Below are 16,679 nucleotides of genomic sequence, written 5' to 3' on the forward strand. Positions count from 1 at the left end.
AGCATCCTCCTCCTCCTCCTCCTCCTCCAGCACAGCATACTCCTCCTCCTCCTCCTCCTCCTCCTCCTCCTCCTCCTCCTCCTCCTCCTCCTCCTCCTCCTCCTCCTCCTCCTCCTCCAGCACAGCATCCTCCTCCTCCTCCTCCTCCTCCAGCACAGCATACTCCTCCTCCTCCTCCTCCTCCAGCACAGCATACTCCTCCTCCTCCTCCTCCTCCAGCACAGCATACTCCTCCTCCTCCTCCTCCTCCTCCTCCAGCACAGCATACTCCTCCTCCTCCTCCTCCTCCTCCTCCTCCTCCTCCTCCAGCACAGCATACTCCTCCTCCTCCTCCTCCTCCTCCTCCTCCTCCTCCTCCTCCAGCACAGCATACTCCTCCTCCTCCTCCTCCTCCTCCTCCTCCTCCTCCTCCAGCACAGCATACTCCTCCTCCTCCTCCTCCTCCTCCTCCAGCACAGCATACTCCTCCTCCTCCTCCAGCACAGCATACTCCTCCTCCTCCTCCTCCTCCTCCTCCTCCAGCACAGCATACTCCTCCTCCTCCTCCTCCTCCTCCTCCAGCACAGCATACTCCTCCTCCTCCTCCAGCACAGCATACTCCTCCTCCTCCTCCTCCTCCAGCACAGCATACTCCTCCTCCTCCTCCAGCACAGCATACTCCTCCTCCTCCTCCTCCTCCAGCACAGCATACTCCTCCTCCTCCTCCAGCACAGCATCCTCCTCCTCCTCCTCCAGCACAGCATACTCCTCCTCCTCCTCCTCCTCCTCCAGCACAGCATACTCCTCCTCCTCCTCCAGCACAGCATACTCCTCCTCCTCCTCCTCCTCCAGCACAGCATACTCCTCCTCCTCCTCCTCCTCCAGCACAGCATACTCCTCCTCCTCCTCCAGCACAGCATACTCCTCCTCCTCCTCCTCCTCCAGCACAGCATACTCCTCCTCCTCCTCCAGCACAGCATACTCCTCCTCCTTCTCCTCCAGCACAGCATACTCCTCCTCCTCCTCCTCCAGCACAGCATACTCCTCCTCCTCCTCCTCCTCCAGCACAGCATACTCCTCCTCCTCCTCCTCCTCCTCCTCCAGCACAGCATCCTCCTCCTCCTCCTCCTCCTCCAGCACAGCATACTCCTCCTCCTCCTCCTCCAGCACAGCATACTCCTCCTCCTCCTCCAGCACAGCATACTCCTCCTCCTCCTCCTCCTCCTCCAGCACAGCATACTCCTCCTCCTCCTCCTCCTCCTCCTCCTCCAGCACAGAATACTCCTCCTCCTCCTCCTCCTCCTCCTCAGCATACTCTTCCGACAGCCTTACGGTCTCGGAGAGAACTGACCAACTTTCATTAAATTCCAACCGGTGTATAAAGAATCACAATAAACATTTTGCTCAGACAGTGACCACTCCCTCCTGCCAGGTAGACTCCACCCCTATCAGACAGTGACCACTCCCTCCTGCAAGGTAGAGTCCACCACTATCAGACGGTGACCACACCCTCCTGCCAGGTAGAGTCCACCACTATCAGACAGTGACCACACCCTCCTGCCAGGTAGAGTCCACCACTATCAGACGGTGACCACACCCTCCTGCCAGGTAGAGTCCACCCCTATCAGACAGTGACCACTCCCTCCTGCAAGGTAGAGTCCACCACTATCAGACTGACCACACCCTCCTGCCAGGTAGAGTCCACCCCTATCAGACAGTGACCACACCCTCCTGCCAGGTAGAGTCCACCACTATCAGACTGACCACACCCTCCTGCCAGGTAGACTCCACCCCTATCAGACAGTGACCACACCCTCCTGCCAGGTAGAGTCCACCACTATCGGACAGTGACCACACCCTCCTGCCAGGTAGACTCCACCCCTATCAGACAGTGACCACTCCCTCCTGTAGAGTCCACCACTATCAGACAGTGACCACACCCTCCTGCCAGGTAGAGTCCACCACTATCAGACAGTGACCACTCCCTCCTGTAGAGTCCACCACTATCAGACAGTGACCACACCCTCCTGCCAGGTAGACTCCACCACTATCAGACAGTGACCACACCCTCCTGCCAGGTAGAGTCCACCACTATCAGACAGTGACCACACCCTCCTGCCAGGTAGAGTCCACCACTATCAGACTGACCACACCCTCCTGCCAGGTAGAGTCCACCACTATCAGACAGTGACCACACCCTCCTGCAAGGTAGAGTCCACCACTATCAGACAGTGACCACACCCTCCTGCAAGGTAGACTCCACCCCTATCAGACAGTGACCACACCCTCCTGTAGAGTCCACCCCTATCAGACAGTGACCACACCCTCCTGTAGAGTCCACCACTATCAGACAGTGACCACACCCTCCTGCCAGGTAGAGTCCACCACTATCAGACAGTGACCACTCCCTCCTGCCAGGTAGACTCCACCCCTATCAGACAGTGACCACTCCCTCCTGCCAGGTAGAGTCCACCCCTATCAGACAGTGACCACACCCTCCTGTAGAGTCCACCACTATCAGACAGTGACCACACCCTCCTGTAGAGTCCACCACTATCAGACAGTGACCACACCCTCCTGCCAGGTAGAGTCCACCACTATCAGACTGACCACACCCTCCTGCCAGGTAGAGTCCACCACTATCAGACAGTGACCACTCCCTCCTGCCAGGTAGACTCCACCCCTATCAGACAGTGACCACTCCCTCCTGCCAGGTAGAGTCCACCCCTATCAGACAGTGACCACACCCTCCTGTAGAGTCCACCACTATCAGACAGTGACCACTCCCTCCTGTAGAGTCCACCCCTATCAGACAGTGACCACACCCTCCTGCCAGGTAGAGTCCACCACTATCAGACAGTGACCACACCCTCCTGCCAGGTAGAGTCCACCACTATCAGACAGTGACCACACCCTCCTGCCAGGTAGACTCCACCCCTATCAGACAGTGACCACACCCTCCTGCCAGGTAGAGTCCACCACTATCAGACAGTGACCACTCCCTCCTGTAGAGTCCACCCCTATCAGACAGTGACCACTCCCTCCTGCCAGGTAGAGTCCACCACTATCAGACAGTGACCACACCCTCCTGTAGAGTCCACCACTATCAGACAGTGACCACTCCCTCCTGTAGAGTCCACCCCTATCAGACAGTGACCACTCCCTCCTGCCAGGTAGACTCCACCACTATCAGACAGTGACCACACCCTCCTGCCAGGTAGACTCCACCCCTATCAGACAGTGACCACACCCTCCTGCCAGGTAGACTCCACCCCTATCAGACAGTGACCACACCCTCCTGCCAGGTAGAGTCCACCACTATCAGACAGTGACCACTCCCTCCTGTAGAGTCCACCACTATCAGACAGTGACCACACCCTCCTGCCAGGTAGAGTCCACCACTATCAGACAGTGACCACACCCTCCTGCCAGGTAGAGTCCACCCCTATCAGACAGTGACCACACCCTCCTGTAGAGTCCACCACTATCAGACAGTGACCACACCCTCCTGCCAGGTAGAGTCCACCACTATCAGACAGTGACCACTCCCTCCTGTAGAGTCCACCACTATCAGACAGTGACCACACCCTCCTGTAGAGTCCACCACTATCAGACAGTGACCACACCCTCCTGCCAGGTAGACTCCACCCCTATCAGACAGTGACCACACCCTCCTGCCAGGTAGACTCCACCCCTATCAGACAGTGACCACACCCTCCTGCCAGGTAGAGTCCACCACTATCAGACAGTGACCACTCCCTCCTGTAGAGTCCACCACTATCAGACAGTGACCACACCCTCCTGCCAGGTAGAGTCCACCACTATCAGACAGTGACCACTCCCTCCTGTAGAGTCCACCACTATCAGACAGTGACCACACCCTCCTGTAGAGTCCACCACTATCAGACAGTGACCACACCCTCCTGCCAGGTAGAGTCCACCCCTATCAGACAGTGACCACACCCTCCTGTAGAGTCCACCACTATCAGACAGTGACCACTCCCTCCTGCCAGGTAGAGTCCACCCCTATCAGACAGTGACCACACCCTCCTGCCAGGTAGAGTCCACCCCTATCAGACAGTGACCACTCCCTCCTGCCAGGTAGAGTCCACCCCTATCAGACAGTGACCACACCCTCCTGTAGAGTCCACCACTATCAGACAGTGACCACACCCTCCTGTAGAGTCCACCACTATCAGACAGTGACCACACCCTCCTGTAGAGTCCACCACTATCAGACAGTGACCACACCCTCCTGTAGAGTCCACCACTATCAGACAGTGACCACTCCCTCCTGCCAGGTAGAGTCCACCCCTATCAGACAGTGACCACACCCTCCTGTAGAGTCCACCACTATCAGACAGTGACCACACCCTCCTGTAGAGTCCACCCCTATCAGACAGTGACCACACCCTCCTGTAGAGTCCACCCCTATCAGACAGTGACCACACCCTCCTGTAGAGTCCACCACTATCAGACAGTGACCACACCCTCCTGCCAGGTAGAGTCCACCACTATCAGACAGTGACCACTCCCTCCTGCCAGGTAGAGTCCACCACTATCAGACAGTGACCACACCCTCCTGTAGAGTCCACCCCTATCAGACAGTGACCACACCCTCCTGTAGAGTCCACCCCTATCAGACAGTGACCACACCCTCCTGTAGAGTCCACCCCTATCAGACAGTGACCACACCCTCCTGCCAGGTAGACTCCACCACTATCAGACAGTGACCACACCCTCCTGCCAGGTAGAGTCCACCACTATTTGAACCACTGTTGTCCCTGTTTATCTCTAGATGCAGATGTCCTTGGGTGTATCTCTAGATGCAGATGTCCTTGGGTGTATCTCAGGAATACACAGGAACACACATTACTTATGAAATATGTAGAATTATGGGTTCCCAGATTCCACAATATGGACATGAACCCGGGGAGGCATTCCAATGCAAGAGAAGAGATGACATTAGCTTTATGTTCAGATTTTAATGACTTGAATTCCTGTCGTTTTTTAGAACTTATTTAGACTCAGGGTATTGTTTTGCATTTGATATTGTTATTCTTGTATGAGTTTGTGCCGTCTCTTTTTAACTAGGAGAAACATCATTTAGTTTGTATTTTCTGCTGCTGGCAGTTGGAAAAAACAAATGATAAATAAAGTCATCTTGAAGAAGAATAAGAGAACAGAGAGTTTGTCAGTGAGAGTGTAAATGTAGCTCTAGTTTAACCCATTTTGACCTGAGTTCGATTCTACATGCTGACAGCTTTCAGAAAAACCCATGTTTCTATATCAGTGGTTCTCAAACATTTTCATGTCAAGGACCCCCAAAAATCATATGTAATTGGCCGCCGACCCCCATCTCAAAATATGTAGTTCATGCAGGAACCCCACCAGAAGCAACGATTTGAGTTAAAAACGTTCGCTCTGAAAGAATATTCAAAGATTTGCATGTTCACGATTTTTCAAAAATAGCAGACCTACAAGCTCGTAGTGCGGCACTCGGTGCCACGCTACGAGCTTGTAGATCTGCTATTTTTCAATAGCTAAAGCATGACATAATGCTTGAAACACCGAAAGGGGTTCCCGCACAAAATGGTTTAAGTGCTACATGCATCTATGTGAGAGTTATCCAGGCCAGCCACAGGGTCGGCTCTCTCTCCGTTGTTCACAAGGTACAGCATTCTATTTATCATCCCCGAGGGACACTTTGTACTGAAGCCAGCAGTAACCACATCACCCTCAGGCTTAAAATAACGCTGCTCACTCCTCATGCATTCATTGGCACCGGCTGAACAATGGGGTTATACAAAAATGTAAATGTAAATGACTGGCCTACCTGTCTGGTTCCAACACGCAGCCAGCTATACATCCTGTCTGGTTCCAACACGCAGCCAGCTACATCACTAACCCTACCTGTCTGGTTCCAACACGCAGCCAGCTACATCACTAACCCTACCTGTCTGGTTCCAACACGCAGCCAGCTACATCACTAACCCTACCTGGCTGGTTCCAACATGCAGCCAGCTATACATCCTGTCTGGTTCCAACATGCAGCCAGCTACATCACTAACCCTACCTGTCTGGTTCCAACACGCAGCCAGCTACATCACTAACCCTACCTGTCTGGTTCCAACACGCAGCCAGCTACATCACTAACCCTACCTGGCTGGTTCCAACATGCAGCCAGCTATACATCCTGTCTGGTTCCAACATGCAGCCAGCTACATCACTAACCCTACCTGTCTGGTTCCAACATGCAGCCAGCTACACCACTAACCCTACCTGTCTGGTTCCAACACGCAGCCAGCTACATCACTAACCCTACCTGTCTGGTTCCAACATGCAGCCAGCTACACCACTAACCCTACCTGTCTGGTTCCAACATGCAGCCAGCTACATCACTAACCCTACCTGTCTGGTTCCAACATGCAGCCAGCTACATCACTAACCCTACCTGTCTGGTTCCAACATGCAGCCAGCTACACCACTAACCCTACCTGTCTGGTTCCAACATGCAGCCAGCTACATCACTAACCCTACCTGTCTGGTTCCAACATGCAGCCAGCTACATCACTAACCCTAGCTGTCTGGTTCCAACATGCAGCCAGCTACATCACTAACCCTACCTGTCTGGTTCCAACATGCAGCCAGCTACATCACTAACCCTACCTGTCTGGTTCCAACATGCAGCCAGCTACATCACTAACCCTACCTGTCTGGTTCCAACACGCAGCCAGCTACATCACTAACCCTACCTGTCTGGTTCCAACATGCAGCCAGCTACATCACTAACCCTACCTGTCTGGTTCCAACACGCAGCCAGCTACATCACTAACCCTAGCTGTCTGGTTCCAACATGCAGCCAGCTACATCACTAACCCTACCTGTCTGGTTCCAACATGCAGCCAGCTACACCACTAACCCTACCTGTCTGGTTCCAACACGCAGCCAGCTACATCACTAACCCTACCTGTCTGGTTCCAACATGCAGCCAGCTACATCACTAACCCTACCTGTCTGGTTCCAACATGCAGCCAGCTACATCACTAACCCTACCTGTCTGGTTCCAACATGCAGCCAGCTACATCACTAACCCTACCTGTCTGGTTCCAACATGCAGCCAGCTACATCACTAACCCTAGCTGTCTGGTTCCAACATGCAGCCAGCTACATCACTAACCCTACCTGTCTGGTTCCAACATGCAGCCAGCTACATCACTAACCCTACCTGTCTGGTTCCAACATGCAGCCAGCTACATCACTAACCCTACCTGTCTGGTTCCAACACGCAGCCAGCTACATCACTAACCCTAGCTGTCTGGTTCCAACATGCAGCCAGCTACATCACTAACCCTAGCTGTCTGGTTCCAACATGCAGCCAGCTACATCACTAACCCTACCTGTCTGGTTCCAACACGCAGCCAGCTACATCACTAACCCTACCTGTCTGGTTCCAACATGCAGCCAGCTACATCACTAACCCTACCTGTCTGGTTCCAACACGCAGCCAGCTACATCACTAACCCTACCTGTCTGGTTCCAACATGCAGCCAGCTACATCACTAACCCTACCTGTCTGGTTCCAACATGCAGCCAGCTACATCACTAACCCTACCTGTCTGGTTCCAACATGCAGCCAGCTACATCACTAACCCTACCTGTCTGGTTCCAACATGCAGCCAGCTACATCACTAACCCTACCTGTCTGGTTCCAACATGCAGCCAGCTACATCACTAACCCTACCTGTCTGGTTCCAACACGCAGCCAGCTACATCACTAACCCTAGCTGTCTGGTTCCAACATGCAGCCAGCTACATCACTAACCCTAGCTGTCTGGTTCCAACATGCAGCCAGCTACATCACTAACCCTACCTGTCTGGTTCCAACACGCAGCCAGCTACATCACTAACCCTACCTGTCTGGTTCCAACATGCAGCCAGCTACATCACTAACCCTACCTGTCTGGTTCCAACACGCAGCCAGCTACATCACTAACCCTACCTGTCTGGTTCCAACACGCAGCCAGCTACATCACTAACCCTAGCTGTCTGGTTCCAACACGCAGCCAGCTACATCACTAACCCTAGCTGTCTGGTTCCAACACGCAGCCAGCTACATCACTAACCCTAGCTGTCTGGTTCCAACACGCAGCCAGCTACATCACTAACCCTAGCTGTCTGGTTCCAACACGCAGCCAGCTACATCACTAACCCTACCTGTCTGGTTCCAACACGCAGCCAGCTACATCACTAACCCTAGCTGTCTGGTTCCAACACGCAGCCAGCTACATCACTAACCCTAGCTGTCTGGTTCCAACATGCAGCCAGCTACATCACTAACCCTACCTGTCTGGTTCCAACACGCAGCCAGCTACACCACTAACCCTACCTGTCTGGTTCCAACACGCAGCCAGCTACATCACTAACCCTACCTGTCTGGTTCCTACACGCAGCCAGCTACATCACTAACCCTACCTGTCTGGTTCCAACACGCAGCCAGCTACACCACTAACCCTACCTGTCTGGTTCCAACACGCAGCCAGCTACACCACTAACCCTACCTGTCTGGTTCCAACATGCAGCCAGCTACATCACTAACCCTACCTGTCTGGTTCCAACACGCAGCCAGCTACATCACTAACCCTACCTGTCTGGTTCCAACACGCAGCCAGCTACACCACTAACCCTACCTGTCTGGTTCCAACATGCAGCCAGCTACATCACTAACCCTACCTGTCTGGTTCCAACACGCAGCCAGCTACATCACTAACCCTACCTGTCTGGTTCCAACATGCAGCCAGCTACATCACTAACCCTACCTGTCTGGTTCCAACACGCAGCCAGCTACACCACTAACCCTACCTGTCTGGTTCCAACACGCAGCCAGCTACATCACTAACCCTACCTGTCTGGTTCCAACATGCAGCCAGCTACATCACTAACCCTAGCTGTCTGGTTCCAACACGCAGCCAGCTACATCACTAACCCTACCTGTCTGGTTCCAACACGCAGCCAGCTACATCACTAACCCTAGCTGTCTGGTTCCAACATGCAGCCAGCTACATCACTAACCCTACCTGTCTGGTTCCAACATGCAGCCAGCTACATCACTAACCCTACCTGTCTGGTTCCAACATGCAGCCAGCTACATCACTAACCCTACCTGTCTGGTTCCAACACGCAGCCAGCTACATCACTAACCCTACCTGTCTGGTTCCAACATGCAGCCAGCTACATCACTAACCCTACCTGTCTGGTTCCAACATGCAGCAGCTACATCACTAACCCTACCTGTCTGGTTCCAACACGCAGCCAGCTACATCACTAACCCTACCTGTCTGGTTCCAACACGCAGCCAGCTACATCACTAACCCTACCTGTCTGGTTCCAACATGCAGCCAGCTACATCACTAACCCTACCTGTCTGGTTCCAACATGCAGCCAGCTACATCACTAACCCTACCTGTCTGGTTCCTACACGCAGCCAGCTACATCACTAACCCTACCTGTCTGGTTCCTACACGCAGCCAGCTACATCACTAACCCTACCTGTCTGGTTCCAACATGCAGCCAGCTACATCACTAACCCTACCTGTCTGGTTCCTACACGCAGCCAGCTACATCACTAACCCTACCTGTCTGGTTCCAACACGCAGCCAGCTACATCACTAACCCTACCTGTCTGGTTCCAACATGCAGCCAGCTACATCACTAACCCTAGCTGTCTGGTTCCAACATGCAGCAGCTACATCACTAACCCTACCTGTCTGGTTCCAACACGCAGCCAGCTACATCACTAACCCTACCTGTCTGGTTCCAACATGCAGCCAGCTACATCACTAACCCTAGCTGTCTGGTTCCAACATGCAGCCAGCTACATCACTAACCCTAGCTGTCTGGTTCCAACACGCAGCCAGCTACATCACTAACCCTACCTGTCTGGTTCCAACATGCAGCCAGCTACATCACTAACCCTACCTGTCTGGTTCCAACACGCAGCCAGCTACATCACTAACCCTACCTGTCTGGTTCCAACATGCAGCCAGCTACATCACTAACCCTACCTGTCTGGTTCCAACATGCAGCCAGCTACATCACTAACCCTACCTGGCTGGTTCCAACACGCAGCCAGCTACATCACTAACCCTAGCTGTCTGGTTCCAACATGCAGCCAGCTACATCACTAACCCTACCTGTCTGGTTCCAACACGCAGCCAGCTACATCACTAACCCTAGCTGTCTGGTTCCAACACGCAGCCAGCTACATCACTAACCCTACCTGTCTGGTTCCAACATGCAGCCAGCTACATCACTAACCCTAGCTGTCTGGTTCCAACATGCAGCCAGCTACATCACTAACCCTAGCTGTCTGGTTCCAACATGCAGCCAGCTACATCACTAACCCTACCTGTCTGGTTCCAACACGCAGCCAGCTACATCACTAACCCTACCTGTCTGGTTCCAACATGCAGCCAGCTACATCACTAACCCTAGCTGTCTGGTTCCAACATGCAGCCAGCTACATCACTAACCCTACCTGTCTGGTTCCAACATGCAGCCAGCTACATCACTAACCCTAGCTGTCTGGTTCCAACATGCAGCCAGCTACATCACTAACCCTACCTGTCTGGTTCCAACATGCAGCCAGCTACATCACTAACCCTAGCTGTCTGGTTCCAACATGCAGCCAGCTACATCACTAACCCTACCTGTCTGGTTCCAACATGCAGCCAGCTACATCACTAACCCTACCTGTCTGGTTCCAACACGCAGCCAGCTACACCACTAACCCTACCTGTCTGGTTCCAACACGCAGCCAGCTACACCACTAACCCTACCTGTCTGGTTCCAACACGCAGCCAGCTACACCACTAACCCTACCTGTCTGGTTCCAACACGCAGCCAGCTACATCACTAACCCTACCTGTCTGGTTCCAACATGCAGCCAGCTACATCACTAACCCTAGCTGTCTGGTTCCAACACGCAGCCAGCTACATCACTAACCCTACCTGTCTGGTTCCAACATGCAGCCAGCTACATCACTAACCCTACCTGTCTGGTTCCAACATGCAGCCAGCTACATCACTAACCCTACCTGTCTGGTTCCAACATGCAGCCAGCTACATCACTAACCCTACCTGTCTGGTTCCAACATGCAGCCAGCTACATCACTAACCCTACCTGTCTGGTTCCAACATGCAGCCAGCTACATCACTAACCCTACCTGTCTGGTTCCAACATGCAGCCAGCTACATCACTAACCCTACCTGTCTGGTTCCAACATGCAGCCAGCTACATCACTAACCCTACCTGTCTGGTTCCAACATGCAGCCAGCTACATCACTAACCCTAGCTGTCTGGTTCCAACACGCAGCCAGCTACATCACTAACCCTACCTGTCTGGTTCCTACACGCAGCCAGCTACATCACTAACCCTACCTGTCTGGTTCCAACATGCAGCCAGCTACATCACTAACCCTACCTGTCTGGTTCCAACACGCAGCCAGCTACATCACTAACCCTACCTGTCTGGTTCCAACACGCAGCCAGCTACATCACTAACCCTACCTGTCTGGTTCCAACACGCAGCCAGCTACATCACTAACCCTACCTGTCTGGTTCCAACATGCAGCCAGCTACATCACTAACCCTAGCTGTCTGGTTCCAACACGCAGCCAGCTACATCACTAACCCTACCTGTCTGGTTCCAACATGCAGCCAGCTACATCACTAACCCTAGCTGTCTGGTTCCAACACGCAGCCAGCTACATCACTAACCCTAGCTGTCTGGTTCCAACACGCAGCCAGCTACACCACTAACCCTACCTGTCTGGTTCCAACACGCAGCCAGCTACATCACTAACCCTACCTGTCTGGTTCCAACACGCAGCCAGCTACATCACTAACCCTACCTGTCTGGTTCCAACATGCAGCCAGCTACACCACTAACCCTACCTGTCTGGTTCCAACATGCAGCCAGCTACATCACTAACCCTAGCTGTCTGGTTCCAACATGCAGCCAGCTACATCACTAACCCTACCTGTCTGGTTCCTACACGCAGCCAGCTACATCACTAACCCTACCTGTCTGGTTCCAACATGCAGCCAGCTACATCACTAACCCTACCTGTCTGGTTCCAACATGCAGCCAGCTACATCACTAACCCTACCTGTCTGGTTCCTACACGCAGCCAGCTACATCACTAACCCTACCTGTCTGGTTCCAACATGCAGCCAGCTACATCACTAACCCTAGCTGTCTGGTTCCAACATGCAGCCAGCTACATCACTAACCCTACCTGTCTGGTTCCAACACGCAGCCAGCTACACCACTAACCCTACCTGTCTGGTTCCAACACGCAGCCAGCTACATCACTAACCCTACCTGTCTGGTTCCAACACGCAGCCAGCTACATCACTAACCCTACCTGTCTGGTTCCAACACGCAGCCAGCTACATCACTAACCCTACCTGTCTGGTTCCAACATGCAGCCAGCTACATCACTAACCCTACCTGTCTGGTTCCAACACGCAGCCAGCTACATCACTAACCCTACCTGTCTGGTTCCTACACGCAGCCAGCTACATCACTAACCCTACCTGTCTGGTTCCAACATGCAGCCAGCTACATCACTAACCCTATACTGTCTGGTTCCAACATGCAGCCAGCTACATCCAGAGGATGCGACGGACTCCTCCGCTGGACGAGCTGCAGCCTCCGCCGTACCGTGACGATGACAACGGCTCGCCTCGCATGTCCTGCTGCACGCCGTCCGACCTGGGCCTAGGGGGCGCCAACACGCCATACGACCTGGGCCTAGGGGGCGCCAACGACGACGCCAAGGGCGGCGGCGGCGGCGGCTGCATGTCGCCCGCCGGTACGGACAGTCCCGTCCTCCTGCTGTACGCGTACGGAGACGGAGACAAGTGTCCCAGCGACGGGGACGAGGACGACGACGACAGCGCGGACAGCGGGACGGCGGTGTCGCGACAGAACGACATGGAGCGCTACCTGACCAAGGCCTACGGAGAGGACGCGCCCTGCAGCGACAGCACCGCGCCGCTCAGCACACAGGTGAGCAGTGTTGATTTTTCGTCGACTAAAATCTAAGACGAAAAATGTTTGTCGACTACCTTTTTTTCACAGACAAAAACTAAACTAAATGAAAATGAAGCTCTGACGACTAAAACTAAGACTAAATATACTGACAATTTCGTCAACAAATAAAAACTAGACTAAAATGTTAGGAAGGGACTAGTGGACGAGAGATCCTGTATAAGTCATTTTACACTTGGTTGCATGCTGAAAATAGCCGATCTACAAGCTCACAACGCGTCGCGCTGCGACGCGTTGTGAGCTTGTAGATCGGCTATTTTCAGCAAGTGTAAAATCAGTCATTACGACGACATCAAGCCCGCCAAAATGCACCGTGCACGGATGGGCAACTGGCGGCAGCCCGGGTGGGGGACGGGGGGGGCTGGGGTCACTAAGGTTGCTCTGGAGAGGGAAGTCTGGAGCTCTCTGGTGGAGCTGTTGCCCCCGCGACCCGACTACGGATAAGCGGTTGAAGATGGATGGATGGATGGATAATCCAGGGGAAAAATATATATAATTTAGCATTTTATGCTAACAGATGATCGCGTCCACCTAAAAACGGCCAACATACTCGTGCATTATGGCTCATAATCTGCTCAAAATGCGATATTCGGGGCTTGGTTAATTTGACTTAGATGTGCCAAAAACTATTATTCCCCGGACCGCTCACGTCCCCTCCACCACCGGACCGCTCACGTCCCCTCCACCACCGGACCGCTCACGTCCCCTCCACCACCGGACCGCTCACGTCCCCTCCACCACCGGACCGCTCACGTCCCCTCCACCACCGGACCGCTCACGTCCGCTCACGGACCGCTCACGTCCCCTCCACCACCGGACCGCTCACGTCCCCTCCACCACCGGACCGCTCACGTCCCCTCCACCACCGGACCGCTCACGTCCCCTCCACCACCGGACCGCTCACGTCCGCTCCACCACCGGACCGCTCACGTCCCCTCCACCACCGGACCGCTCACGTCCCCTCCACCACCGGACCGCTCACGTCCCCTCCACCACCGGACCGCTCACGTCCCCTCCACCACTGCGAGAAGAGTAGCGGATGTTTACTAGGCTTTGAACCGGGAACTGATTGTCAGCCATTTTTGGTGGTGTTTTCTTTTTCAAAAACGTCTGGCACTTTCAGGGGTAGAGAGCTCTGGCGCCATCTGGCTGTGAACCAGTTAAGATCGCCGTGTTTTATTTTTTTCTTTCTCCTCCTCCTCCAGGGCATTTCAGCCAATGGGTGGGAGGCTCTGTTCCCTAAAGGCTACGAGGCGAACACGGACGCCATGAAGCACGGTGGCACGCTGGACGTCCTGTTGGACTACCACGCCAACGAGCAGCGCCTGGCCGTCACCGTCACCTCCGTCACGGACACGCCGGCGCTGCAAGGCAGCGGGAACCTCGCCTGGCAGGTCAGTGTGGTCAGAACCTCGCCTGGTCAGAACCTCGCCTGGTCAGAACCTCGCCTGGTCAGAACCTCGCCTGGTCAGAACCTCGCCTGGCAGGTCAGTGTGGTCAGAACCTCGCCTGGCAGGTCAGTGTGGTCAGAACCTCGCCTGGCAGGTCAGTGTGGTCAGAACCTCGCCTGGTCAGAACCTCGCCTGGCAGGTCAGTGTGGTCAGAACCTCGCCTGGCAGGTCAGTGTGGTCAGAACCTCGCCTGGTCAGAACCTCGCCTGGCAGGTCAGTGTGGTCAGGCTAGTGTTGTTTTAACCTCGCCTGGCAGGTCAGTGTGGTCAGGCTAGGGTTGTTTTAACCTCGCCTGGCAGGTCAGTGTGGTCAGGCTAGTGTTGTTTTAACCTCGCCTGGCAGGTCAGTGTGGTCAGGCTAGTGTTGTTTTAACCTCGCCTGGCAGGTCAGTGTGGTCAGGCTAGTGTTGTTTTAACCTCGCCTGGCAGGTCAGTGTGGTCAGGCTAGTGTTGTTTTAACCTCGCCTGGCAGGTCAGTGTGGTCAGGCTAGTGTTGTTTTAACCTCGCCTGGCAGGTCAGTGTGGTCAGGCTAGTGTTGTTTTTGGCAGAAAATTTAGATTTTAGTTTTTAGTCATAATTATAGTCTGTTGAATAGCTTTTAGTTTTAGTCACATTTTAGTCACCTGGAATGTTTTAGTGTTAGTCTAGGTTTAGTCGACTAAATATCGTAGGACTAAATCTTCAGGTGATTTAGTCGACTAAAATGTATTTTGGCGGGCCTTGATGCTGTCGTAATGACGTTTTTTGATCGGTTTGATGCTTGTAGATCGGCTATTTTCAGCATGCAACCAAGTGTAAAATGACTTATACTGGATCTCTTGTCCACTAGTCCCTTCCTAACATTTTAGTCTAGTTTTTATTTGTTGATGAAATTGTCAATACATTTAGTCTTAGTTTTAGTCATCATAGCTTAGTTTTTATTTAGTTTCCATTTAGTTTTCGTCAGTGAAAAAAGGTAGTCGACGAACATTTTTCGTCTTAGTTTTAGTCGACAAAAACAACACCGTCACAGACATCTCCTAACCTCATATCAGTCTTAACTAGCCACATTAAGGGCAGTATTATGCATGTCTTAAGTACCAGGTCTTATTACTTAACTTAAGACCTGGAGGCGTGATCAATGCCATTTGGCTATTCTGAGTGGCCAAACAGCATTGACCACGCCTCCAGGTCTTAAGTTAAGTCATAAGACCTCATACTTAAGACACGCATAATACTGCCCAATGTATCCTAACCTCATATCAGTCTTAACCGGCCACATTGAGTCTCCTAACCTCATATCAGTCTTAACCGGCCACATTAAGTCTCCTAACCTCATATCAGTCTTAACCGGCCACAATAAGTCTCCTAACCTCATATCAGTCTTAACCGGCCACATTAAGTCTCCTAACCTCATATCAGTCTTAACCGGCCACATTAAGTCTCCTAACCTCATATCAGTCTTAACCGGCCACATTAAGTCTCCTAACCTCATATCAGTCTTAACCGGCCACATTAAGTCTCCTAACCTCATATCAGTCTTAACCGGCCACATTAAGTCTCCTAACCTCATATCAGTCTTAACCGGCCACGTCACGTCGTCGCTGGTAGCCATGATCAACCACACAGGATGCAGCCTACTGAGACGTGTCTACTGGAGCATTGAATGCTCTGATTAACACTGACTTGATTGTGGCTTTGTGTGCGTGTGCGTGTGCGTGTGCGTGTGCGTGTGCGTGCGTGCGTGCGTGTGCGCGCGTGTGCGTGTGTGTGCGTGTGTGTGTAGGTGCACATGGTCCTGTTGCCAGGCAGGAAGCAGCGCGCTCGGACCTCCGTCCAGAAGGGGGCGTGCCCCATGTTCACGGAGACCTTCTGCTTCAGCCAGGTGGACGCTCAGAGCGTGGGAGACTCCGCCCTCCGCTTCAGACTGTACAGCGTACGGCGCATGAAGAGGGAGACGCTGCTGGGAGAGAAGGTTTTTATTATTATTAACCCATTTTGACCTGAGATCAGATTCTATAAATGTCTTCTACATCCTGACAGTTTTCTGAAAAAGCTTGGTTTCTATGTCAGTGGTTCTTCGATTTTTCAAAAATAGCAGACCTACAAGCTCATAGCGAGCCACTCGGTGGCGCGCTATGAGCTTGTAGAT

At 53.2% G+C, this 16,679-nt stretch overlaps 1 protein-coding gene across 1 annotated transcript in view; it reads left to right on the forward strand.

Annotated features, from left to right (window-relative positions):
- Positions 1 to 16,679, forward strand: part of syt14a (synaptotagmin XIVa) — a gene marked incomplete at both ends in the record, with an annotated part of 64,987 nt that overhangs the window by 36,600 nt on the left and 11,708 nt on the right. The window contains 3 exons of the mRNA XM_079528662.1: positions 12,646 to 13,055; positions 14,303 to 14,491; positions 16,314 to 16,502. Of these exons, the coding sequence (XP_079384788.1) occupies positions 12,646 to 13,055; positions 14,303 to 14,491; positions 16,314 to 16,502 (788 nt within the window). The remainder of the gene's footprint in view (positions 1 to 12,645; positions 13,056 to 14,302; positions 14,492 to 16,313; positions 16,503 to 16,679) is intronic.

This window comes from Electrona antarctica (genome assembly GCF_951216825.1).
Source record: "Electrona antarctica genome assembly, chromosome: 18".
NCBI lineage: Eukaryota > Metazoa > Chordata > Actinopteri > Myctophiformes > Myctophidae > Electrona > Electrona antarctica.